Here is a 25,598-nt window from a genome sequence, read left to right as displayed (position 1 = left end):
TGGAAACATTAACTTAGCTATTTCAATAATTATGGTCATAGAGGAAAACTCTTAACCACATCTGTTAAATAAAAATATTAATACTTCCCTAATATAGTTGGAATGACAAATTAAAATTATATATGTCACCTAGCCTAGTACCTAGCATAAGGTAGGATCTTAAAAGATACTAATTCCTTTGTTCCTTCCTTTCTCCTCCCCACATTTATTTCCAAATATCTTATGTGATATTTTGGAGAGTTCCAACTTTCAGTAGACTGGGAAAGTTAACCTACTTCCAAAGAGTCATTCCCTTGAGTTTATTGGACATGTGAAGTACTGGAAGAGTCCAATGCAGTGATTGCCCAGTTGGTTTCCATTAGACAAACTGTTTTTTTTTTTTTTTTTTATTAAATTTTATTTTCCCACTGTACAGCAAGGGGGTCAGGTTATCCTTACATGTATACATTACAATTACAGTTTTTCCCCCACCATTTCTTCTGTTGCAACATGAGTATCTAGACATAGTTCTCAATGCTATTCAGCGGGATCTCCTTGTAAATCTATTCTACGTTGTGACTGATAAGCCCAAGCTCCCGATCCCTCCCACTCCCTCCCCCTCCCATCAGGCAACCACAAGTCTCTTCTCCAAGTCCATGATTGATTTTCTTTTCTGAGGAGATGTTCATTTGTGCTGGATATTAGATTCCAGTTATAAGTGATGTCATATGGTATTTGTCTTTAGACAAACTGTTAAAGCCAAATATTTTCTGTGCCAAGCATTTAGACCCAACAGAAAGTATTTACTTGTCCCAGAAGTTTCCAGGTATCCAGATGTCATATAAACAAAGCACTTGGCTAACTTACCCTAGGAATCTGATTTCTTAGGGATATGAAGATAGATACCCTGATGTTCTTTTTTTTTCAATTTTTTTTTTTTTTGTCTTTTTAGGGCCACACCCCCAGCATGTGGAGGTTCCCAGGCTAGGGGTCCAATCGGAGTTGTAGCTGCCAGCCTACGCCAGAGCCACAGCAATGTGGGATCCAAGCCGCGTCTGCAACCTACACCACAGCTCACAGCAATGCCAGATCCTTAACCCACTGAGCAAGGCCAGGGATCAAACCCACAACCTCATGGTTCCTAGTCGGATTCGTTAACCACTGTGCCACAATGGGAACTCCTATATGTGCAATCTTTATGACATTTACTACCTTATAGATCTGTGGATTCCAGATGCTAGTCCAAGAGAACATTACCTTTTAAGAAGGCATATTTGGTTGAATAATAAAGAAGGAGAATAGAAATAGTTCCACTGGGAGATGCTAATTTTTATTCCTGCAAAGCATTCAGGCAGTCAAATAAATATTGGAGTAGTTGCAGGAAAAGGGAACCTAGGATAATTAATGCATTTAATTTCTATTTATTCAAGCAAAAAAATGTTAAAAATTCCTTCTTTGTCCTTGGTTAATTGCTAAAGAAAGAAGATTGTCCTACAGGGACCTCTTCTGTCACATCACATATAAACCAGCACAGTCTGATTGTTTTTCTCCTCAACCTGCTGCCCCTGGCACTGAGAGTGTATTCTGTCTGTGTGAAGAGCATCCATGGAGATGATGAGAGGTTTGTGATATGTACCAGCTCCCTGAAAGGAAATTCGGGGCTGTGTGTCAAGACCCTCTTTGGCCTATTTCTCGGAATCGATTCTGAGCAAATAACAAGCAACGCAGGCAAGGACATAGGCACAAAGATGTCCTTTGCTGAGTTATTTATCAAGTGGAAAAAATAGGTCATGATGCTTCCAATACAGAATGTTCTCGACCATGTAGCTATATGTGTATGAATACAAATATAAAGAATAAAACATGCTAATAATGGCTGACTTTGAGTTGTAGTATGATGGATAGTTTGGGCTTTACCTTTTTTTACTTTTTTTTTTGTCTTTTTTTTTAGGGTTGCACCCATGGCATATGGAAGTTTTCAGCCTACAGGTTGAATCAGAGCTGTAGCTGCTGACCTACACCACAGCCACAGCAACACAGGATCTAAGCCGCATCTGTGACCTACACCACAGCTCATGGCAACGCCCAATCCCCCATCCACCAGGTGAGGCCAGGGATGGAACCTGCATCCTCATGGATACTAGTTGGGTTCATTACCACTGAGCCAAAATGGGAACTCTGGGCTTTACCTTTTGTACATTTTAAAAATATTTTTTTCAGATTTTTCTACATGGGTATAAATTACTTAATATTATTTTGTTTGTTTCTTGAACAGTATTAATGGAGTGCTTATGATGTGTCATTCTTTGTACTGGGTGCTAGAAACGCAGTTGGAGACTCCACTGGGACAGAACTGACGTGGTCCCTTTCTCTGGGAGTTTGTAGTCAAGGGAGTGTGACAAATGTTGAGCCAATAAATGCATAATAGCAAATGGACATATTTGATATGAAAGAACAGTTGTGTGAAGCAGAAAGACGACCAAGGATGACAGAATTTCATTTGGAACAGGGCAGGGGTCAACAAACTATGGCCCACAGGTTTGTGGCTTATTTTTATTTCTACATTTAAAAAATGTTATAAAGAAAGAAAGGGAGATGAATGTGTCAAAGAGACCACAATACATCTGTAAAGTAAATTATTTGCAAATAAAATGTTTATTCTCTTTCTCTTTCTCTCTCTCTCTAAAGCAATGGGGTCCTACTGTACAGCCCAGGGAACTATGTCCAATCTCTTGGGTTAGAACATGATGGATGATAGTATGGAAAAAAAGAATATGTACATATGTCTATATATATGTGTGTATCAGTGTTGTCCAGAAGCACCTTGCCTTAAAAGGCCACATGTATGTGTGTTTGTATATATATGTGTATATATATGACTGGGTCACTTTGCTGTATAGCAGAAATTGCAGGAACATTGTAAATCAACTATACTTTAGTAAAAAAATTTTAAAATATTTATTCTCTGGCCTTTTACAGAAAAAGTTTGTTGAGTCCTAAGAGTTTCCTTGTCTCTCCAAAGAGATGACATTCAGTCTGGGAACTTAGAAGAGTTAGGAAAAGAGTTTCACCTCTGAAATCCTTGTTAGAGGAAACTTGAAAAATATTTTAGTCCAGAAAAGCTTTTTGTTGAAAGCTGGTTTCCTTTTCAGGTAAAGAGAGCGGGAGGTATGCTTAAAGGGCATGCTACTATAAATACATTTCTTCAGCTCGTCCTGATCCTCTTTCCTCAAATTCTAATATATCTTTGGTTTGATTTAAAAAAACCCACCAAGGAGTTCCTGTTGTGGCTCAGTGGTAACCAACGCAAACAGTATCCATGAGGACATGTGTTCGATCCCTGGCCCTGCTGCTGAGAGGGTTAAGGATCCCATCTCAGGTCCCAGCTAATTCTAAGCTGCATTGCTTCTAATGGCTATAGCAACTTCTGAGCTGGGCCTCCCGCTAGGTATTTTCAACCCCCACCCCAGGTACTTTCAACCCCCTGCACCCCCATCCTGCATTATCCAAACAGTTGTGCAAGACAAGCACTAGAATCTGCATTTTACAATGAAGGAACAATGGTCAGAGAAGCTGAGTGGGGTTGCCAGGGGTCGAATCGGAGCCGCAGCTGCTGGCCGCGGCCACAGCCACAGCCACAGCCACAGCAGCAGCAATGCAGGATCCAAGCCCAATCTGCCACCTATACCACAGCTCATGGTAATGTCGGATCCTTACCCACTGAGTGAGGCCAGGGATTGAATGTACATCCTCATGGATACTAGTTGGTTCTTGATCCGCTGAGCCACAAGGAGCTCCCCTGGATTCTTCCTTTTATGAACACCTATCAGTGTGGGCTCCTCCATCTCCCAAGGAAGGGTATTCCACTTTACTTGTGGTGTTATCACAGATTGAATGCCCTTCTCACCTCACCACATGCCCCCCTTTCACCTCCATCCCCTCCCAACTCTGCAAGCAATCATGGTTTTTAATTACTTCAGAAAGCTCAGTGTTATCCAGAAGGACTTTGCCTTAAAATGCCACTGAGCTTGTTGAATGGAACTGAAGGATGGTAGACTTTCTAGCTTTCCAACTAGTCCCTTATCTGCTTCATGCTGAAGTAATTTTTGATAACTCCATTGCATTCTCATTTTCCAAATGTATTGTCTTAATTTCTTCTGTGAAGGACAGATTTTAAATGAGTTTAATAGCACAGCCATTTCCGAGGCATTATTAATTTTCTATGTCCCTTCTCTGTGAATAGGCTCATCTTTCTTCCATTCCCCCTTTTTCCTGGCTTCCCAAGACAGTGCAGGAGAGGAAAAATTTCTTCCCTTTACTGTCTTTGGTTTGGTGACTGGGGGGCCCTATGAATCAAACTGACAAAAGACAGATTAACAGGAGAAAAACAGACTTTATTACCATGCACAGTGCACATACTTGAAACTCCAGGGATGGTTAGAATTTGGGCTTAGATAGCATCTTCACTGAGAACTATACATTTGCCGAGAAGTGACAAGACAAAAAGGGTTTGAGGCTTCCATGAGCGGCAAACTGTGGGAAGGTAAATATATGGACAAACTAATACAGAGTTGCTTTACTGAGGTTTGTTATGTAGATTCCTCTTTGCACTGTCGTCTCTGGGTTGATAAGAGTCTGGTGATTTAGAGTCTAAGCCTGCTTTTAGGCAAATGTGGGGGAAGGCAGAGAGCTTTTTTTTGGAGTCTGCTCTTTCTCAACTGTCTTCAGCTCAGAATAATCCTTATATCAAAGTGGCACAGTGGGAGGCCGCATATTCTGATCCCCTAAGGCAGGCAGCATTTTGAGACACAATTCTTATTCTTTCTAGTTCCTCCTTTGCCCTGGACCTTGCGGTTTGGTAGCAAAAGCAGCAGGCTGGGAGCCAGGAGATCAGAGTGCAGGACCAGCAGGTCCCAGGAGGGCACTGATCTTTGGGGCTCAGCCTCCTCATCTAATCCAGCTAAGGGATTGAATTCTATATCTAATCGTTAAGAGTCATTAATTTGCCTTCGTATCCAAATCGGTCAGGGTGTGGTCAGGAGACAGAAATTCTACCAGTTATTGGAACAGAGAGAATTTAATGTAAAAAATCATTAGCCAGGTAGGTGAAATATTTGTAAAAAGTGTACTGAGGTGGTGAAAGGGAGCAGCTGTCACCTCTAGGGCTGGGGAAATAAAGGGGATATTGGAATTATGATAATTTAGAAGCTCAGAGAAGGGCACCCAATGGAGCTACAGCTCAGATCTCTGGAGAGGGGCCCTGGCTGGCTGGTGCTGTTATGTGAGGGGAGCCGAAGGCAGGATGTAGCTAGTTCTGCTTTTTGGATTCGGCTGCTGCTGCTGCTGTGGAAGGGCATTGCTTTGGCCAGGGCGAAGAAGTGTTGCTCAAGTGAAACTTAGAGGAACAGAAAGTGCAGGTCCTTTTTTCTTCCCCAGTTTAAGACTCCCTCTAGTGCCCCCTACTGGCAGGGCTGAACAGGGAGCGGTGGGCAAAGAGCACATGGAGTCTTAGACCAAGTGAGGCTAGGATGGTGGCTTTGGAGACGAGCGATAATAGCTTAATAACGGACACAGTGTTCATTGCTGGGATTGCAAACTCGTGGCCCAGAAGCCACTTAGGGCCACATATGGTCCATAGATGTCTTGCGTGACTGTCACGTACATTTAATCAAGTATATGTGTCTGCATTTTTTTTTAATATGAAAATTTTCCTCCTGAGAAATCCACAGAATTTCTTCTTTCATGATTTCTGCTTTTTAAAAACAAACAAATGGGAAGGCAGCTTGGAGATGAGCTACCAAAACATTCCGTTTACAGATGTGATGGGCAGGCCCTTAGAGGGTGTGCGTCTTTTCTCCCAAATCACACAACCAGTGAATGAGATCTCGGGTTCTGAGGCCAATAGTCTCACCACTACCCTGCCCTGTGTTTCCCTGAGGTGGGGGCATAGCTTCTCACTCCTCAGACTGTGGTCCATGCACCAGCAGCACTGGTCTTGTTAGAAACGCAGAATCTCAGGCCCCATCTCATCCCTCCTGCACTGGGGAGTCTGAATCTGATTTTAACAAGGTACCTCCATAATGTATGTGCACAGTAAAATTTAAGATGTGCTGAAGAAAGCTTTACTGAAGCGAGAGAAAAACAACTTTTATTGGATGCTCGTGTTTTTTCTCAGTGGGGCCAGAGTATGAGGGTGTTCAGACTGGTTCTTAACAGACATCCTGACTATTCCTCTGATTCCTCTGATTCTCCTCTTCCCTTCCTCCCAATTTGTAAGCCCACATATGTGCATGCGAATACCACACTGCATGCACTCATACCTGTGCGTTCATTCTCTCTCTCTCACACAGACACACACTCATCCTTTCTGAGCCATTTATGATCTGGCCTCTGTACTAACCTCCAGCCCCAGTTCCTCGCCAGGAGTCCCATGTGTACTCTACTCTACTCACACTGAACTACTTGCAGGAAGTCGCTCAGACACATTCAGGTGTTCTTTCTGCCTTGTCTTTGCACGTGTTGTCCGCTGCTGTCTGTGATGCACCCCCATCACCAGGATGGAGACCTAACTTCTATTTGTCCTTCAACAAAGCTCAATATCTTTCTCCTGGAAGCCTTCCCACATTGAATGAGGTGTATCCAAGCTGTGCTCCTTCTCTGTGTTTTTATAATACCTGTCATATACCTTTATTGGAGCATTTTTTCCCACCAGGAGATAATCATAGGTTTTGTTGTTTATCTCCTTGAATGGAGGGAACCATGCCCTACTTAGCAAGCTGTCCTAGGGATGAGCAAATGAAGAAACATGAATTGACTGAGAGCTATGAAGTCCGACCAAATCGTTACAGTAGTTAAAGCAGGGACTCTGAGGTCAGAATGACTGTTCCCAAATCTTGATATTTCCATCTGTTGTGTGACTTTGGGGAAGAACTTTGTCTCTCTGTCAATTGGGTTCCTCCTATATAAAATAGGGATAGAAATTGGTGTCTACCTCAGTGGGTTGGTGTGAGAGTATTAAATGGGATCAACAATGGCTGTGAAATGCCTGGTATGGAGCCTGTCTAGCGGCAACTTCCTGCTCCGTGTTGGCTGTTTTGCTGCTATTCTATGATATATTAGGCTCCTTAAGCTTTTTAGGCACTTACTGTCCCATTATCTATTGCTGCATAACACAGTGGCTTAAAGCAACCATAGCACCTACTTTGCTCATGTATCTGCAATTTGGGTGGAATTTCCCTCCTTCCCTCCCTTTTCTCCTTTCTCCCTTCCTTCCTTTCAATATCTATTTCTTTATCCAAATGCTTAATGACCAGGTATCATGAGAGAAACACAAGGCATTTGTTGGCTGAAAGGGATGTTGGAAATCCTTGGCGGGGAGTCATACTAAAATGAGGCCAACAAAAGTTGGAAGATGAACAGACCTAACTTGGAAAAAAGTTTCCTCTCTGCTCTGGTCTAGAAGTCTAAATTACCAAGTATAAGTTGTGTGAAACCCCAGTGTGAGAGGGCTGGTGGAGACCTCTCCAGAGGGCTGGTGTAGGGAGGAAGGGAGGGTAACTCAAACATGGGGGTCTTGGCCATGGTCATTGTGTTAGGTGGGCTATCTGAGGAAGCAGAACCCAGTTCTTTCCTGGGGAAGGCCTGGTGGGGCATGGGCAGAATTTGGGACATTTCCAATTGGTTGGGACATCAGATACTGTAAGGAAACTAGCGTGATGATTAGGCTCTCAGGCCTTGGCACAAAGACAGTCATGCAGACTAGGACCACCCAGTGACAGTAATAGGGAGGCTGTAGCTGAGGCTTACCCAGGCCTGACCAAATTCATTCTTGATGGAAAAGGGTCATGGCACCAAAAGATGGTTTTAAGATACCTCATCAGTGAGTAGGGCAGTCCTGCTAGACATAACATTCAATGGCTAAGAATTAGGCAAGATTAAGTCTTCAGGGAACCAGATGCTGAAAGCCTTTGGCTGGTCAGGGCTGAATCATGCAGATAAAGTCTAGCAGGAGAACCAGCTCAGACTTTATTACAATATAGCATGACCCAGGCTTGAGGTGGGTTTGCGAGTCTTGACTCATTTTCTCAAACACAAGTGTCAGTGACCTAACATAGTGGGAAATAACTTACTACATTTTCTGAGCTGTGGGCTTGAGAACTGGTAGAAGTAGTAGATTCTAAGCCTTACGATCACTTTTCTGCCCTTCATATACACAGAGAAACCTTGGGTCCAGGAGCACAGGGCCAGCAATTTCCCCTAGATCTCCCCATGGCTGGCTCTCTGCAGGTCTTTGCGTAAATGTTGCATTTCCCCAAGGGCTTCCTGAGCTGTCTTATTTAGAACAGTCACCTCCCACCCTGCCTTTCTCTTGCTCTGCCTCTGTGTTACTTTTCTCTATGACACTTATTAGCAACCCACTTCCTGTGTATTTTCTCACTTTTTTATCATCTCTTTTTCACAGCTAGAATGTAAGCACCAAGAAGGCAGGAATTTTCATGTGTTTGTACCCTGCCATATCCCCAGTAATGAAAGCAGCGCTTACCTAATAACTGACATTTAATAAATGCTTGTAGACTCACAGGTGTGTTTCATGAAGCGACATCATATAAGGAAAAGAAAAGGGAAGTAGCATACTACATGCCCTTGAGCAATGTAGAGGTGAAAAGTTACAACGTGCATGAGCGAAGGAAATCCTGGTTAGTGAAAACCGTTGTCAACACCAAAGTTATCATTTCTGTTCCTCCCATAGAATAAAATAATAAAAGAAGGAAATCTACCACTGGGAAGACAAAGCAGAGCAGCGTCCAATTTCTCCTGTGGGGGGGACCGACCTTCAAGTTAATTAACAAGCTAATGAAACTCTTTGCTTTCCGTGGGTCCTTCCTAGCACACATCTGCAAAAATAAGGCACTTGCAGGTCAGGAGAAGTTTCCTATCTGTAACGCACAGTTTGTGTTGATTGATTGGTTTACAGTCAAGGCTGACAAAAGGACACTTACGTAATTCGTATTCAATATTTCCACTGCATAACAGACCTTCTCCAAACTTTCTTTCTTGGGTTTAATAAATAAAGTATGTACTTAGCACAGCCATTGATAGTTACTAAGTACTGGATATTTAGTAGGAAAGAATTATTCAAATGCTTCTGGAGATTTGCCACCTCTATGAGGATTCTGGCTTCATTGGAATACCACAGTATATCTACAGTAATGTATTTATACAATAGCTCAGATGAACTGGTTGTATGACAGGGTACATAGTAGTTACATGTGTTGGAAAAAGGACTGCTCATTGCTATTCTCTTCCACATTCCCTTAAGAAATCTGAGCATTGGCCCTAGCTTGGAAAAGTCCTTTTTTGGGTGTTTAATAAAATAGCTGTCTTGTTGGCAACTGCTCTTTTCACTTGCATTACTTTCTTCCTTCCTAATATGCCCCATCTCTGCTTTGTCACAATTTTCCTTGGAAATCTTTTCTTTAAACATAACCCTAGGTTAGGACTTTTGTAGCACACTTTTTTTTTTCCCTTAAAAATAATATGACAGCATTTTTGTCATCTGTGGATTACACATCTGCCAGGAAGGTACATCAAACCCAGTTATGGCTGATCTATTTCAGTTTGTGTACATATGTGTAAATGTGGTGAGGCTATATTTTTGGAATAGCATTCCTAGGAAGTCATATTTGTACAACATTTCTAATTTGCCACCGACGTCTGTCACATTCCACCTTTTACGTCTGTGTGAATTTCTAGGATACATTAACGTGGGCATCTGATTTTCTAAGATATCACATGGTCTCTAATACCTTGTCTTCTCTCTCCACCCTCTCTCTGCCCCCTCCTCACAGGTCTGATAGTCTATCTAGGAATGATGGGGGGAGCCTTCGTCCTGGGGGGCCTGGCTGATAAGCTGGGGAGGAAGCGTGTCCTCAGCATGTCCCTGGCCATCAACGCCTCTTTCGCCTCCCTCTCCTCCTTCGTACAGGGATATGGAGCCTTTCTCTTCTGCAGACTCATCTCAGGCATAGGGTATGTAATCACTGAAGGTCCCCTGGACTCCTCAGACCAGTGCCCCATCCATCCCGGTACTTTGGTTCTGAGTTGTACCTCCAGAAGACATTGGACTGAGTTTTTGTTTGCCTCCCAAGATACTGCATTAAAGTTGAACCTTAAAAAGAGGGTAGGATGTAAATTCAGCATGTAAAGTCAAAATAACCAAACACTGCCTTGGCCAGTCTTTTGAATTCACTGGGCTATTTCTCTACAGAGTCTCACGGTGGGACAAGGCAACTGGGTTCCTGCTATGACCATGTTTAGTGTCTCACTTGATTCTTTCTTTCTGGCATTTTCTCTCTGCAGAATTGGGGGTGCCCTGCCCATCGTTTTTGCCTATTTTTCTGAATTCTTGTCCCGGGAGAAACGAGGAGAGCATCTCAGTTGGTTGGGCATGTTCTGGATGACCGGGGGCATCTATGCATCTGCCATGGCCTGGAGCATCATTCCACACTACGGTGAGAATGTTGGCTTAAAGGAGCCCAGGGACCTTGTTACTATGACACCCATCTCTGAGCAACATTTCCTGCCCTCTGCCTTATTCCCACACTCACATAGTTCCCGCGTAGGACCGTGACCTTTCTAAAAAACTTCCAACTCTGGAGACACACTGCAATTTCAATATACATGTCTCTCTGGAAATAATACAATCTATCTTCCCTTCCTTCCTCTCTTCCTCTCTTGTCCTTTCTTCTTTCCCTCCTTTTATTTGAAAGGACTCCAGCCTTTACCTTCTCCAGCCCTCCTCCTCACAGCAAGTTGAGCTCAGTAACCCTCTTTTATAGATGTTGCAACAGAAGCGAAGAAGTTGGTGACTTGGCCAAACTGATGCCTTGGCCTTGGCATGACCTTGAATCCCAATGCCCCTCCCTCCCTCAGTAAGGTACTCTTGTACATGTTCCATTCTAGTGCCTGCTGTTACTCTTGTCTGGTGTAGACACAGAGCAGCCGTTACAGACAAGGTCTTGGTTTCAGCTGGGGCAATGTTTTATTATCCTGGATAATTGTAAAAACTGGACTTTCTGGACAGTCTTGGCAACATTTACTTTCACTATTGGTTTTTATTGAGTAAAGGAGGGAGAAGGCAGTAATTTTGAATTTGATTATGCCTCTTGAATATCCTGGGTAATGTCAACAGCATCCTTCAAAATTATTTTGGGTAAGCTACCGATTATTCATGTAGGCTTTGCCATCATCTAGAATCCTGCAGATCATAGAGAGTAACAGGCAACTGCCCCTGAACCTAACCAACACTTCTGGATCCATTCCCTTCCTTGGTGTGCTTATTTAGATTTGATCTTCTCTGATAGATGTTCTAGGCTAATGGAGGCTTCTGTACATCTTTTTAAGAAACAGTTTTAGTGTAGACAATCCCTACTGTTTTAGTCAAAGGGATGCTGAGTGTATTATCCTGAGAACCTGATACAATTTGAAATCTCAGTGCTTTAATACCAAAGAATTTTCCCCTCCTGCAAAGCCTGGCTGGTGTTTCTGTCTGCAGGCAGCTCGTGCTCCCTCAGTAATTCCAGGAGTCAGGTTCCCTCCAGCATGTGGAATCTACATGTTGGTTTGGAGAAAGAGTGTAGGCAGTTGTATGTGGGTGGTTTTGAAGGGTAGGCTAGGAAGTGGGCCACATCCTCTTTGCTCACATCCCACTGGCCTCAAATCTGTAATATGACCACCCACTGTGGCAAAGGAGACTGGGAAATGTAACCTAGCTGTATGCCCAGAAAGTAGAGGAAGTAAGTTTGGGAACATCATGTAATCTTTGCTATACTCCACTGGACTGTGTATCAGAGAGAGAAAAGATACTATGAACAGGAATATGAAATAAAGGGTTGAAAATTCATGACATTTCCAGATAATTCTGTCCCACTGTGGGCAGTCTTTATTTATTTATTTATTTATTTATTTATTTATTTATCTTTTAAGGGCCGCACCTGAGGCATATGGAGGTTCCCAGGCTAGGGGTAGAATCAGAGCTGTAGTCGCAGCCACAGCAACGCTGGATCTTTAACCCACTAAGCGAGGCCAGGGATCGAACCTGCATCCTCATGGATACTAGTCAGATTCGCCTCCGCTGAGCCACAACAGGAACTCCCAGTCTTCCATCATTTTATATACAAAATTGCATTATTCTTAATATCAGGCTCTGCACTCTACCATACCCCCAAACTCACACTTTATTATTTATGTTGTTGGTTATATGGGTTCAAGGAATTGCCCCCCCAACCTTTGCTATAATGTGATTTCTCTTGTTAATTGATCCAAATGTGTTAACACTGAGAAATTATTTCTATATTTAAATTTAAGTGAATTAGTAACCTTTGGGGGGAGGGAGATGAAAAGACTTCGAGGAAAAGTTGAGTTGAACAGTAGTTCTGTGTAATTTGGGACAAACCACTCCATCCTGTCCAGCCTTGTTTCTTTCACCTTTTAAAGGAAGGGGGGCAGTGTAGGAAGCAAAGAGAATTGACTGTAGAGAACCGTGCCAGCCCTAACATTCAGCAGTTCTTGGGCTGCAAAGAGGGAGGTCGAGAAAATTTTTGAGATGACTCTAGTCCTTGGGCTGGCTTCCCTCCAGTCTGTATTAGCAATCCTAGCCTTATTTGCAGACAGTCTGTTCCACAAGGGAAATACCCTCACACCCAACCAGCCAGCAAGCAAAGGTCCTTGGCTTCTCTGATTGGATCAGCTTAGGTCATGTGCTCACCTCAGCCAATCATTAAACTGCCGAGGACGGCAGGTCCTCAGGGTTTTGATATACTTCCATCCTCATCTCAGGCACTGGGTCCCTGGGGGTGGCAGGGTGGCCGTCTAAACTAAGATTCTCAGTGGAGAAGGATCTTGTGAGGGAAGCAACCCACAATAGTCACTACAAACCGCAGAATTTTTTCACTTCACTTTACACACACAAACACACACCAACGTCTGGAGGTCTGGTTTCTAAAAAAGCAATAAAAGAATTCAGACTGGGAACATGTTGGCCAGGACTGAATGGGATGCCCATGGTGGAGGGACCACATGTCCGCTGGCTGACTACTGCTGCCTCTTAGCAAGGCTTGCGGTTAACTATCTTACTCCAAATGGACGGGATGTTTTCCTATTTCATGCCTCTATGAAATCTGTGACTTTTACAGTCCATTTAAAATTACTAGCCTCTTGGATGATTAGGCTTAATTGAAACAGGCGTTAGCTTGGGAAAAACCCATCCCAGGAATGTGGTAGCCTAGAATCACAGTGTAATAGGAATGATTATTTATTTTAAGTCTCCTTTTTTTACCAGGACCAGATGTTCCGTCCACCGTGAACCAGACATTTGATGATAGTTCTCAACAGGCCTAAGACATTAATCCTCTAACACACCCTCCACTCAGCAGGGACAAATGCAAGGGTGATCCAGAAAGGGGACTTGATGCCTGTACACAGCTTGTGCAACCCATTTAATTGCTTTTGCAGGAATGAAGTGATGGGAGGTCTCGGCACCAGGAATTTGGGTAACTGAGTCATTGAGAAAGAAAATTACGAAACTCAGAATGTTTTTCTGGGAAGTCATGGGCACTGCCCAGAAAAAATGGAGATATTATGGAAGATTAATTCCCATTGTAGTCAGAAGCACCAGCTGTTTGTGAAATCCTGATGGAGAAAAGTAGGGCAGTTAAGTTAGAAGATCAGTGAACAGAACAAACCCTGTCTTCAAATAAATAGCTGCTCCATATATTTGGAAGCAGTTCACTGTTTAATTTTATTTAATTTAAGGCCCCAAAGATGTGCCTAATGAATGTGATAAGTGCAGATTAGTAAAATCACCGTAAAAACCATAGAGGCATGAGGGAATAATGGATTTTGGATAATTTGCCCATTTTATCATTAAGGAAAAAAATCTTTCTGAGGCAAAATACTTTCTTTTTTTTAATTAAAATTTTTTTTTTTATTTTCCCACTGTACAGCAAAGGGATCAAGTTATCCTTACATGTATACATTACAATTACATTTTTTCCCCACCCTTTGTTCTGTTGCAACAATGAGTATCTAGACATAGTTCTCAATGCTACTCAGCAGGATCTTCTTGCAAATCTATTCTAAGTTGTGTCTGATAAGCCCAAGCTCCCAATCCCTCCCACTTCCTCGCCCTCTCATCAGGCAGCCACAAGTCTTTTCTCCAAGTCTATGATGCAAAATACTTTCTATACATACATGCTTCAGCCTTTTTTTCTCTTGTTACCTACCTGAATTTGGCTGCTGTGTAGTTTTGATCAATTTTATTTCTAATTAAGAAATAATTATGTCCTTTTTTTTTTTTTTTTTTTTTTTTGGCTTTTTAGGGCATATGAAAGTTCCCAGGCTAGGGGTTCAATTGGAGCTGCAGCTGCCGGCCTATGCCACAGCCCCAGAAGTGCCAGATCTGAGCCACATCTGTGACCTACACCACAGCTCATGGCAATGTTGAATCCTTAACCCACTGAGCGAGGCCAGGGATCAAACCCGCATCCTCATGGATGCTAGTTGGGTTCTTTACACCTGAGCGATGACTGGCGCTCCTGTCCATGGTGTTTGGATGTGAGCTGAGGATGTGGAAATAATTACTATGGTTTTAACTTCCTCTTTCTGTTGTCACTCCCAGCAGAAAGGAAGACTTTTAAATTAAAATTAAAATGAACAAATAAACCCCAGTGAGATGGGAAGGAGCAAAGATCAGGCTGTGAAAAAAGAGATCTGGTTCTGTTTGGGGACGCTGTGGAGTGTATTTTGTTCTGTGGCCATTGTGTAAAATCAGCCACGGTTCCATGTTTTTTTTTCACCTGGAGTCCCCTCTGGCCATCCTTTTGTTGTGCAAACAGAGTAAGAAATATATGCAGAAACAGAAGATATTGGTTAGGTGGCCCCTGCAAGTAGAACAAATTGAACCACAATGGTAAGTAATATAGAATTTGAGACATAAATTGCCCATCACCCGAGTTAGCCATGTAATGTATTTTTAAGTAAACAGAATGGAGATTTTACAACTGAATCATGTTTACTTTCTGAACTTTAGAAATCAATACATTTATTTATAAAATTTTATCTTTTTAAAAAATACTATTGGGAGAGTTCCCATCATGGCTCAGTGGTAAAGAACCTGAAATGAGGATGCAGGTTTAATCCCTGGCCTCGCTCAGTGGGTTAAGGATCCGGTGTTGCGCTGAGCTGTGGTGTAGGTCACAGACATGGGCTTGGATCTCAAATTGCTGTGGCTGTGGCATAGGCCAACAACTATAGCTCCGATTCCACCCCTAGCCTGGAAATTTCCGTATGCAGCAGATGTGGCTGTTAAAAAGCGCCCCTCCCATGCCATTGGAATTGTCTTCAGAGATATTTTAAGTGGTTTTGAGAAAACCAGTCTATTTTATAACCTTGGCCTAAAAAAATAATTCTTTTGCTGATCTGGGTTGATATTTGTCTATTTCTCTCACCACCTTTGGAATTAAATGTCCTATACCTGTTCCTTTTTTCTTCCTTTCTTTTTTTAATGGCCATGCCCAGGGCATATGGAAGTTCCCAGGCCAGGGATTGAATTTGAGCCGCAGCTGTGACCTACACCATAGCTGTAGCAACACTGGATCCTTTAACCCATTGTGCTGGACTGGGGATCCAACCTGTACCTCCACAGCAACCTGAGCCACTGCAATTGGATTCTTAACCTATTGCACCACATCAGGAACTCCAACTATTTCTAATCAAATCAAATAGACTTTCAAAGCAGGTGGATTATAGTTATTATTGGTTGCTGGGAACTCACACACACGGCAAATCTGGAGATACCATAATCTTCATTCTACGGCTGTGAGAACCCACCATCAAGACAAAAACGATGTGAGAAAGCCAGGTCTTGAACTTTGAGCTATGTGACTGCCTAAGTCCAGATTCTTTCCACTGTGTTACCATTCTTTGCAAAAGGAAATTTGCTGCCTATGAGGATGTTTGAAATAATGTTTCGTAGGTCCTAAAGTCAGTTTCTAAAAATGAATTTTAGAAATGCTTTGAATAATGAAAGCTGAGTAGGAGCTAGTCACCTCTCCATTTCAGTGATGGTAGAATTCATTTGAATATAGAAGCTCAGTTTCTCTAAAATTAAAAAAAAATTAGTATTGTGGCTCACAGTTTTTCAAAGTGTAGTCCAGAACCCTGTGCACTGGAATCACTGAGAGCTGGTGTTGCCCTTTGACCTGGGTAAGAGTAATACTACACTAAAATCCTGGGTCATATAAGGCCCTGCTCTGGCTTTTTTCCAGCTGTACCCCTTCCCATGAGGCAAGGGCTACCTGAGGCCATGACCCCACTCCATCCAGATCATGCTCTGGGTTCTCAGAGGAGTGGGAGACCTAGGAATCCACACTAAACTCAAGGGATTGTGACAAGAACACCCATCCTCAGTACGGTGGCAGGTGTGGTATGACTGCACGTGTTGGCATGAGGCCTCTCATTCTGCAGGAGGGATGGGACGGGGGCGGGGCGGGGGGAACAGAAGGAAGTTCCATAAGGGGTGGGTCCTGGGCAGGTCTGCGCTTGGCTTTCCAGCTCCTTATTTACAAGGCAGCAGGATAGGACACCTGTTATCTAACAGTTTGTTAACTGAAATTTTCATGAATATATAGAAATATGGGATGCTGCCTCTATTTGCACTCCTATCCAAGGTCCCATAAATATCAGGCCAGGCTTACCTATAGGGCTGACAAGATGCAGATTCCCAGTGGCTTTGGGGGCATAGTCAGGGGACTCCTGCTCCCCAGGTGGTGCTCTTGTGTCCCATGTTTTGAGAGCCAGTTCTTGAAGGTCACTTTGTGTCAGAAACCCTTGACTGCTTCCTTATAGGCTGGGGCTTCAGCATGGGCACCAATTACCACTTTCACAGCTGGAGAGTGTTTGTCATCGTCTGTGCTCTGCCCTGCACTGTGTCCATGGTGGCCCTGAAGTTCATGCCAGAGAGCCCAAGATTTCTGCTAGAGGTGAGTTGGTATCCCCACCCCATGGGAAAGTGACAGTAGCTAGCCCTGCTGTCTCAGTCCCTCGGTCCCATGTCAGCTGACCTGGCCCATCATTTAGTCCATTGCTGCTTGTGATGGTTGTGTGCCTGGGGCTCAGGGACTGCTGAAGCCAGAGGGAGTCAGATCACTAAGCACAGAGCAGCAGCACTGCTCCCCAAGGCTGAGCGGAACTGGGGGACCCTCAGTCCTGAGGAGGCTTCCCACACCCACTCTCTCCAGAAGTCCCAATTATAAGGCTCCTCAAAGCTGCTTGGAGTGTTCCCATTGTTATGGCTGTGAGGTATTGGTAAAGCTGCCACTGTTTCCAAGCCCTTCAAGACTCCTAGCTCTGCAGGACCCTTCCCCTCCAGAAAGCTGCTCCCAGAGTCCTGTGAGGTTTCTGACTTGGGGGATGATCTTGTGCTTGCAGTGGTCAGAGGGGCAGGGCTGGTGGATAGGACTCTAAGACTCTTATAGCCCTGGTCTCAGAGTCCACTTATGTGCCTCTGCATGCTTATCCTCCTTGATGAATTCTCTTTCATCCCCTTGATCAGGGGGCAGATGTAGTGAGCAGGTTTTTTTTTCTGTTTTTAGCTGCTTTGTGGCATATAGCATTCTCAGGCCAGGGATCAGATCCGAGCCACAGCTGCAACCTATGCCTCAGCTGAGGCAATGCTGGATTCCCTTAACCCACTGTGCCAGGCTCGGGATCAAACCTGCATCCTGGCACTGCGGAGATGCCTTCAATCCTGTTGCACCATAGTGGGAACCCTGTAGGAAGTTTTTTTTGTTTTGTTTTTTTAATCCAGGGATATCTCAAAAGGTATCCTCTGTTGTGTATTAGTTTCCTAGAGCTGCTGTAAGAAAGGACCACAAACGGAGTGGCTCAGATATTTACTGTTTCCCAGTTCTGAATGCTAGTAGTTCCAGATAAAGGTGCTGGCAAGGCCACACTCCCTCAAAAGCCCTTTATTTGCCTCTTCCAGCTTCTGGTGGGTTGTTTGCTTTTTTTTTTGGCATTCCTTGGCTTGAACTGTTACACTTCAGTTCCCACCTTTGTCATCACCTGGGTTCTCCCTGTGTGTTTCTGCATCTTCAGATGGGCTCTTCTTATAAGGACATCAGTCAGATTGGATTGGGGGCCCCGCTGTACTCAGTATCACCTCATCATAATTAATTACATCTGTAGCAGCCCTATTTCCAAATAAGGTCACATTCTGAGGTGCTGGGGGTTAGGACCTCATCATATCTTTGGGGATGGGAACACAATTCAACTCGTTATATGTTGTGTCTTTGCTTGACCCTGACAGTGAGCAGCATGGCTCCCAGCCTGCAGTCTATTCCACCTTAAACTATGAGTCTAAGGTTGGACTATGATAGTCTATAATGATGATAACACCCAGCATTTAGACCTTGAAGGCACAACCTTACTATCCTTCCAAGATGGGCTGGGACAGAGACTTGTCCTAGTCTTTCACAAGCCCTAGATGGTAATGCATCCATGGCCGGTCGCCTTGGACTTGAGCATCAGCACCCCGTTGGGTGTGTGGGTTTTTCCACTCCTAATCAGCAAAGGATTTTTGACGTGTGCTTCCTTGGTTTTACCAGATGGGCAAACACGATGAAGCCTGGATGATTCTCAAGCACGTGCATGATACCAATATGAGAGCCAAGGGGGCCCCGGAGAAGGTGTTCACGGTGAGTGTGTAGTCACCTGTGCCAGCCACAGTGGACCTGTCCTCTTCACTGTTTTGGGTTGGCTGAAAAATAATTTTATTATATAAGCACATCACAGAAAATTTGTCAGAGGGGGAATAAACCCCCTGACATTCCTATCACCATGTCACCAATTATTCTTTGCATTTTGATAGATATCCTTCTTGGTATCACTAATTATTCAAAAAAAGAAAGCCAAAAGAAAAATTAGCTGTGTTCATATGTGTATGTACCTAAAGTACATAAATATATGTACATGTATTTACATATAGATATTACTTTAAGACATTCTACATGTCTACATGTGTCTCATAGTATTCAGAATCATCCTTTTTTTTGCTTTTTAGGGCCACACCCTCGGCATATGGAGGTTCTCAGGTTAGGGGTTGAATTGGAGCTGTAACTGCTGGCCAATGCCACAGTCACAGCAATGTCAGAGCCGAGCCATGTTGGTGACCTACACCACAGCTCATGGCAGCGCCAGATCCTTAACCCACTGAGCAAGTCCAGGTATTGAACCCGAAACCTCATGGTTCCTGGTTGGATTTATTTCCGCTGTGCCATGATGGGGACTCCCAGCATCATTCTTTTAATAAATTTTAATGTTGGGACACTAACACAGTTTTCCTAAACAAGTCCCTAATGTTAGAGATTTATTTACTCTATTACCTTGTTCCCACACATTGCTGTATTGAGCCCTCTCGTATGTGTAGTTCCTTCCCATCACATTCTACATTTGTTTTCTAGGAGTGGACTCCTAGAAGTAAAATGACTGGCTCAAATACTACGAGTATTTTTATAGCTCTTGAGAAATATTGCAAATTACATCTTAATACGTTTGCACTGATCCACAAAGCCACAAATGACGGGTTTCCTGTTTCTTTGCGTCCTTAACTGCATTGCTATTAGCCTGGATTTTCTTTCTTGCTAGTTTAAAATGTGAACAGCTAGCCTATGGTAATTTCCATGAGGGGGTCCCGTTCGTTACCAGATCTGTGCTTCTCCCACCAAGCTGGGGCCAACCATGAGGAATGCCTGTAGCAGGGCCCCTGTGCACCTGTTCGCCCGACTCCCTTTTAGACCAACTCCAAGTCCATTTCTTCAAGGAAGCCTTCCTGGTTGACTCCCACCCTTTCCAACTCCCTGCTTTTGCTCCCTTGGCTTCCATAGTTTGTGTCTGGAGTAGAGCACTTGTCCTTGTTAATCTGTTACTTGAGATCCCTGATTCTCAGGCAGGACCCCATAGTGGCTAAGAATCTACAACCTGAAACCAGAACTGTCTGGGTCCCAATCCTGTTTTCTTTCTTCTTTTTTTTTTTTTTTTTTTTTTTTTACGGGCCACACCTGCGGCATATGGAGGTTTCCAGATTAGGGGTCCAGTTGGAGCTACAGATGCTGGCCTACACCACAGCCACAGCAACACAGGATCTGAGCCACGTCTGTGACCTACACCACAGCTCATGGCAACACTGGATCCTTAACCTACTGAGCGAGGCCAGGGATAGAACCCGAAAACTCATGGTTCCCAGTCAGATTCTTTTCCTCTGCGCCATGATGGGAACTCCCCAATCCTGGTTTTAACGCTTTCTAGCTGTGTGGCCTTAGGCAAGGTACTGTCTGTGCTTCGTTTTCTTTAGGGAAGGAGGGATAATAATATCTGTAAATTCATTTGTGGTAATGATTTAATCAAGCACCTAAACCAGTGCCTGGAGTAAAAGGACTTGGAGTAAGGGCTACATAGATGTTAACTATTATCCAAATATTGAATGTCATATTTTAATAAACTCAAGTAATAAATTTTACGGAAAACTGTTCAACGGCATATTCCCCCAATTCTAATGCTCTCAATTATCTAAACTATGGGACCAGTCCTTTATCACAAACATTTATTAAGAAGCACAATTAACAATATTAATAGACTTTCAGGTTGGTTAAACTAAATGTAATTGGAAATATAACATTTAACTAATTCATTTACTTAATCCTTTCTCAATTAACTTTCTTATTAAAAAAAAAAATCCCACTCATAAAAAAAAAAGCTGCACAATGAACAGAATTACTACAGTTAATACAGGAAGAGAGTTGATGGCACTCCCCGCCTCCCATTCCCACTGCTCCCCGTGATGGATTTTAATGCAGATGGGGGGAATCCTGTCCACTAGGATCTGGGTACATTTGGCTCAGTCCTGCCACCGCCCCCTCCCCATGGCCTTCTCTTCAAATACCTGCTTATTCCTGGGAGATGTCTTCATGGGTTTCTGTCTCTATCTCTAGCCTCTGAACTTGAACTGGCTGGATTGTTCTTTGTATCCAGTCAACTTGGAGTGAAACAGACCACAGACACACACTCCCACTCTCACACATGCAAACTTACACAAATATACAGACACACAAAGACACACACGTATGTAGACAGACTCATAGACACACACGCATGCACACATAAATACACATATAGAGACATATATAGACAAACACACTAACACAGACACACACATGCACACACACAGATTTATATATTTATATAGACACACACACACACACACACACACATATAGACTCACAGACACACACAGACACATATACAAACACTCTCACACACAGACACACACACATGCACAGGCTTATAGACACACAGACACACATAAATACACACACACAGACATATACAAACACACTCACATACAGACATACACACATGCATACACACACAGACTTAGGCAGATACACAGACACACATACAGACACATAAATACATACAGGTCCAAAGACATATAGAGATAAAGACAGGCACATGTCACCCATGCCAAGCATTGGTGGGCTTAATAATCTTACTGACAGTATGAGGATAACAGAGGCCCTACCTCTCAGGGTACAAGGCCTCCTCTTTCCTTCTCCCCGCCCCATCCCTCTCCTCTTTTCCTCTTCTTTAGTCCCCTCCCCCCTCTGGAATAAAACACATTCTTCTCCTTGGCTCCTGCAAAGAAGGTTCCTGGGTTTTTTCTCCTTTTCAGTATTTTTTCTTTTGGCTGCACCCATGGCAGGCAGATGCCGAAGTTCCTGGGCCAGGGATTGAACTCCAGAGGCTTACTGGTTTGAGCCTATCTCCAGGGATTCTCCCACACCCGAAGCAGTTTATTACATATTTATTCCAAACAGACCCTGACTTTCCTTAGAGAAGTCGGACAGTTCGATTATTCTCCACCGCATTGCCTGTCTGTCCCTGTAAACTTAAGCCTTCCTGATCTTCTGATACTGGAATCCGGGTTCTTGTTCATGGCGGTCGAAGAATGAACTCCGCGAACACACAGGCAGCAAGCAAGCAAAGTTTTTATTGAAGAAAAGCAGTTAGCTCCCAGGGTTACTGGGAGGGGGGAGAAGAGCCCCCCTTCTCTATTGTCCTGTAGAGGTTTTTATCTCTTAAAAGTGGGGAGAGGCACCAAAGTGGGGCTCAGGAAGGTGTGATTTTCTCTCATTGGCCCTATTCAATTACCTATATCAGTCCTTGTCCAATAGGGCTTTTGGGGTTGGAAATGTCCTGAAAGTTCTATGGGTTTTTTTTTTTTTTTTTTTTGTCCTTTTCTTTTACCATTCCTCTCATTCCTCTTTTTTCAGTTGAGGAGTGGGCTAGAGATTCACATTTTTTATAGTAAACAAAGTCTGTGGGGAATGCGCATTTCTTATAATAAAACAAGACCTGTGGGGATGTTACTCCCTGGAGCCCTTAAGCCACAAATGTTAATCAACAGCCATATCAAAGAATGCATCCAAGCCCATGCTCCTCTACTGACACCTGAGTTAATATTCTGCCTCACTTCCACTCCTATCTCACCCTGGTGGTCTCAGACAGGACCTTACACACAGTGGTTTTCCTTATGTGGCTTCTGAAGGACCACTTCTAAGCCAATCACCCCAGGGGTTGAGCCACTGGGAGCCCCTTTCTAGAGAAGTGGTCTATCTCTCTTAACAACCCAATCTAACCTAAACAGCCCACTTTTGGGGAGTGGGGTCCTAGCCTGGAAATCACTAAAAACTCCAATTTCCAAAGGCAAAACTCAGCCTTGACTGCAAAACCAGGATTCCTCATTCCAGAATGAGAGTGCATCCCTAGAAAGAAAGCTCAGGCAGGAATCAATGAGCTGAGGGCTGTGAAAGCTGAATTTTGTCTTATCCCAACATGCATGCTAGTTACTGAGTCTTTGGGCATAACTTCCGCTTTGAGCAGTTTTCACTCTCTCACAAGAAAAGGGAATTAAAAAGTTTGTGGGTTCAGTATTTCTATACTGACTTGATGATCATCTTAATTATGTGGACGTGTTGACTGGATTGGGGGTGGAGGGAGAGAAGAGAAAAGAAATACTCCAAGTGTTACTGACCTCAGAGCGCTGGGCTGAGACTGACAGTCAGGAGTGAACACAGCCCTGCTGGATGGGGTCACCTGCCTGTCCTGTGCGCTCCCCTTGTGACCGTCCTCATGGTGAATGTACTGAGCTACTGAATGGTCTGGAGGAAGAGCTTAGGGCAGACCAGGTTCCTCGTGCTCATGGTGAGCCCCGGCTGTGACCTTGCTCACATCTACCTCTGGGCTGATGGGGTTCAGGACCTGCTATCCCCAAATACGACACCTTGGCATATTGAGTATTGTAGCTGAAGGAGTTTGAGAAGACAGCAGAAGAGGGAAGGTCAGGCAGGGGGCAGTCAGAGTGACCTTCCTCCTTCCTACCCCATTGGCTGCCTCATGAGCTTCTGTGCTGCTCCCTGGCAGGTGCCCCCATGAAGCCTTTGGAAGGGGAAGGAGTTGATGATTCCCCCTAGAGCTGATGTTCTGCAGGAATGGGGCCAACACTGGTCTTGTCTGTGTTCTCATTTAGACTGAAGCAAAGACAAGTATCCTAGTTAATTGTTAATTAGAGTAATTGTGCTCGCAGTTGTCAACACACCCACTCCCAGATCCCTAGGGAATAGGGTGTTATTTTCCCTGGAAGCAAAGAAAAGATGAAATTTGCATTTGAGTGCAATTCTTAACAGGTTCCCTGAGGGAGTTCTTCTTGCGATTCAGTGGATTAAGAACCAAACTAGTATCTATCAAGATGTGGTTCTATCCCTGGCCCAGCTCAGTGGATTAAGGATCTGGTGTTGCTTCAAGCTGCAACCTAGGTTGAGAATGCAGCTCGGCTTTGGCGATGCTGTGGCAGCGGTGCGGGCCTGCTACTGCAGCTCTGATTTGGCCCCTAGCATGGGAACTTCCATATGCCGTGGGCACAGCCCTAAAAAGCCAAAAGCCATGACCCCTGATTTGGGGTCCACCTCCCACTGAAACTGACAGCACTAATGGCCTGAACCTAGCCAGAACCCAGATTGGTATTTGAACCCAGCCTACATCCAGGTTGGGACTTGAACCCATGTGCTGGGACTCAAACCTAGCCAAAATCCAGATTGGGACTTGAACCCACAGTTTTGAATTAGAATTACTCACCCCATGTCTGTACTTACTGTGGTCAGTTCCTTTATGTCTCCACACAGAGGGAATTCAGTGAGACAAAGTGATAGGCAAGAAATAGGTTTATTAAGATAGGATGCTTGTGAAAGATGCACATGTACAAGAGGGACTGCTGGGTTCCCTCTCCAAAGTCCCTGTCTGAGCCCAGGCTGAAGAGCGTTTGCAAGGACCACACACCAAGAAATGGTAGGACAGTCCCAAGGCTCTGGCCTTGAGGCTCTGGCCTGCTTAGGTATCTGCAATTTTAGGAAGAGCTCCTAAGCCTTTACCAGATTCTTAAAGGGACATCTAGCCCTTCCAAGAATTTAAGAACCACTGAACAGGGTTTAGAAAAACAAAGGCAAGGCATCCTCCTCTTAGTGCTTGAGGATTCTGAGCCAATTGCCCATAATTCAGAGACTGTGTTTTCCCCTGTGGATACCCAGCCCCATCTCTTCCTCTGTCCCTTCACATTCTCAGACCTCTGGGTGAAGAAAGAGATGGAGAACACTTAGGACGAAAGCCTTTTCTCCCTAGAAGAAAGATTTGTTGAATTTTTTGGGGTACGTGCTTCCGGTTTCCTCTGAATTGGTATGCACGCATGGACCTTGATAACTTGGCTAAGCCTATGTGTGGTTGGGAATCTCCTTAACATAATGGTTAGTTATGGAATTCAGTGGTTGCTTTAAACATTGACTAAACTGAAAATTACTGTCTTGGTGAGTCAGGATTGCTATTTGGGGCTTCCTGCTCATGTTGGACAAATCTACACTTTCTAGGGCCCGTGGGGAGAGCCCTGATGTGTACAACCCTATCCCCACTCCCTATCTTTTTATTTTGGCCTCGCCACAGCACACCAAAGTTACCATATGCCAAGAGATTGAACTTGCGCCACAGCTGTAACTGGAGCCACAGGAGTGAAAACACCAGTTCCTTAACCTGCTGAGCCAATAGGGAACTCCCTCACTCCCTATCTTTTTGATTTCCACCAGGAAATCAAAAAATTCTTTCTTATAATGAAGACTTCTAAGATTTACGTTCTTAGCAGCTTTCAAGTAATGCATACAGTATTGTTAACTGCAGTCACCTCAGGTACATTACATCCTCATGACTTATTTTATAACTAAAAGGTTGTACTTTTTGACCCCTTTCATCCATTTCATCTACCCCATAGCCTCTTCCCCTTTGGCAATCACTGATCTGTCCTCTGTATCTATGGGCTTGGTTTTCTGTTTTGTTTTGTTGGCTTGTTCTGTTTTTTAGATTCCACATATAGGTGATATCATATAGTATTCGTCTTTCTCTGTTTGACTTATTTCACTTAGCATAATGCCCTCCAAGTCCATGTTGTTGCAAATAGTAAGATT

The 25,598-nt window shown here is 43.8% G+C and overlaps 1 protein-coding gene across 7 annotated transcripts in view; it reads left to right on the top strand.

The window, feature by feature from the left end:
* SV2B (synaptic vesicle glycoprotein 2B) overlaps positions 1-25,598 on the top strand; it is a 198,491-nt gene that overhangs the window by 142,615 nt on the left and 30,278 nt on the right. For all 7 annotated transcript variants that reach the window (XM_001926765.8, XM_021099374.2, XM_021099373.2 and 4 more), the window contains 4 exons: positions 9,828-10,008; positions 10,339-10,490; positions 16,885-17,018; positions 18,645-18,734. In XM_001926765.8, coding sequence (XP_001926800.6) covers positions 9,828-10,008; positions 10,339-10,490; positions 16,885-17,018; positions 18,645-18,734 — 557 coding nt within the window. The remainder of the gene's footprint in view (positions 1-9,827; positions 10,009-10,338; positions 10,491-16,884; positions 17,019-18,644; positions 18,735-25,598) is intronic.

Source organism: Sus scrofa, chromosome 7, assembly GCF_054392235.1.
Source record: "Sus scrofa isolate SSC_HxYL_T2T_F1_AM1 chromosome 7, Sscrofa_HxYL_maternal_Yorkshire_Landrace_v2.0, whole genome shotgun sequence".
NCBI lineage: Eukaryota > Metazoa > Chordata > Mammalia > Artiodactyla > Suidae > Sus > Sus scrofa.
Note: the sequence above shows the minus strand (reverse complement) of the source record. Positions and strands in the feature narration are given on the sequence as shown.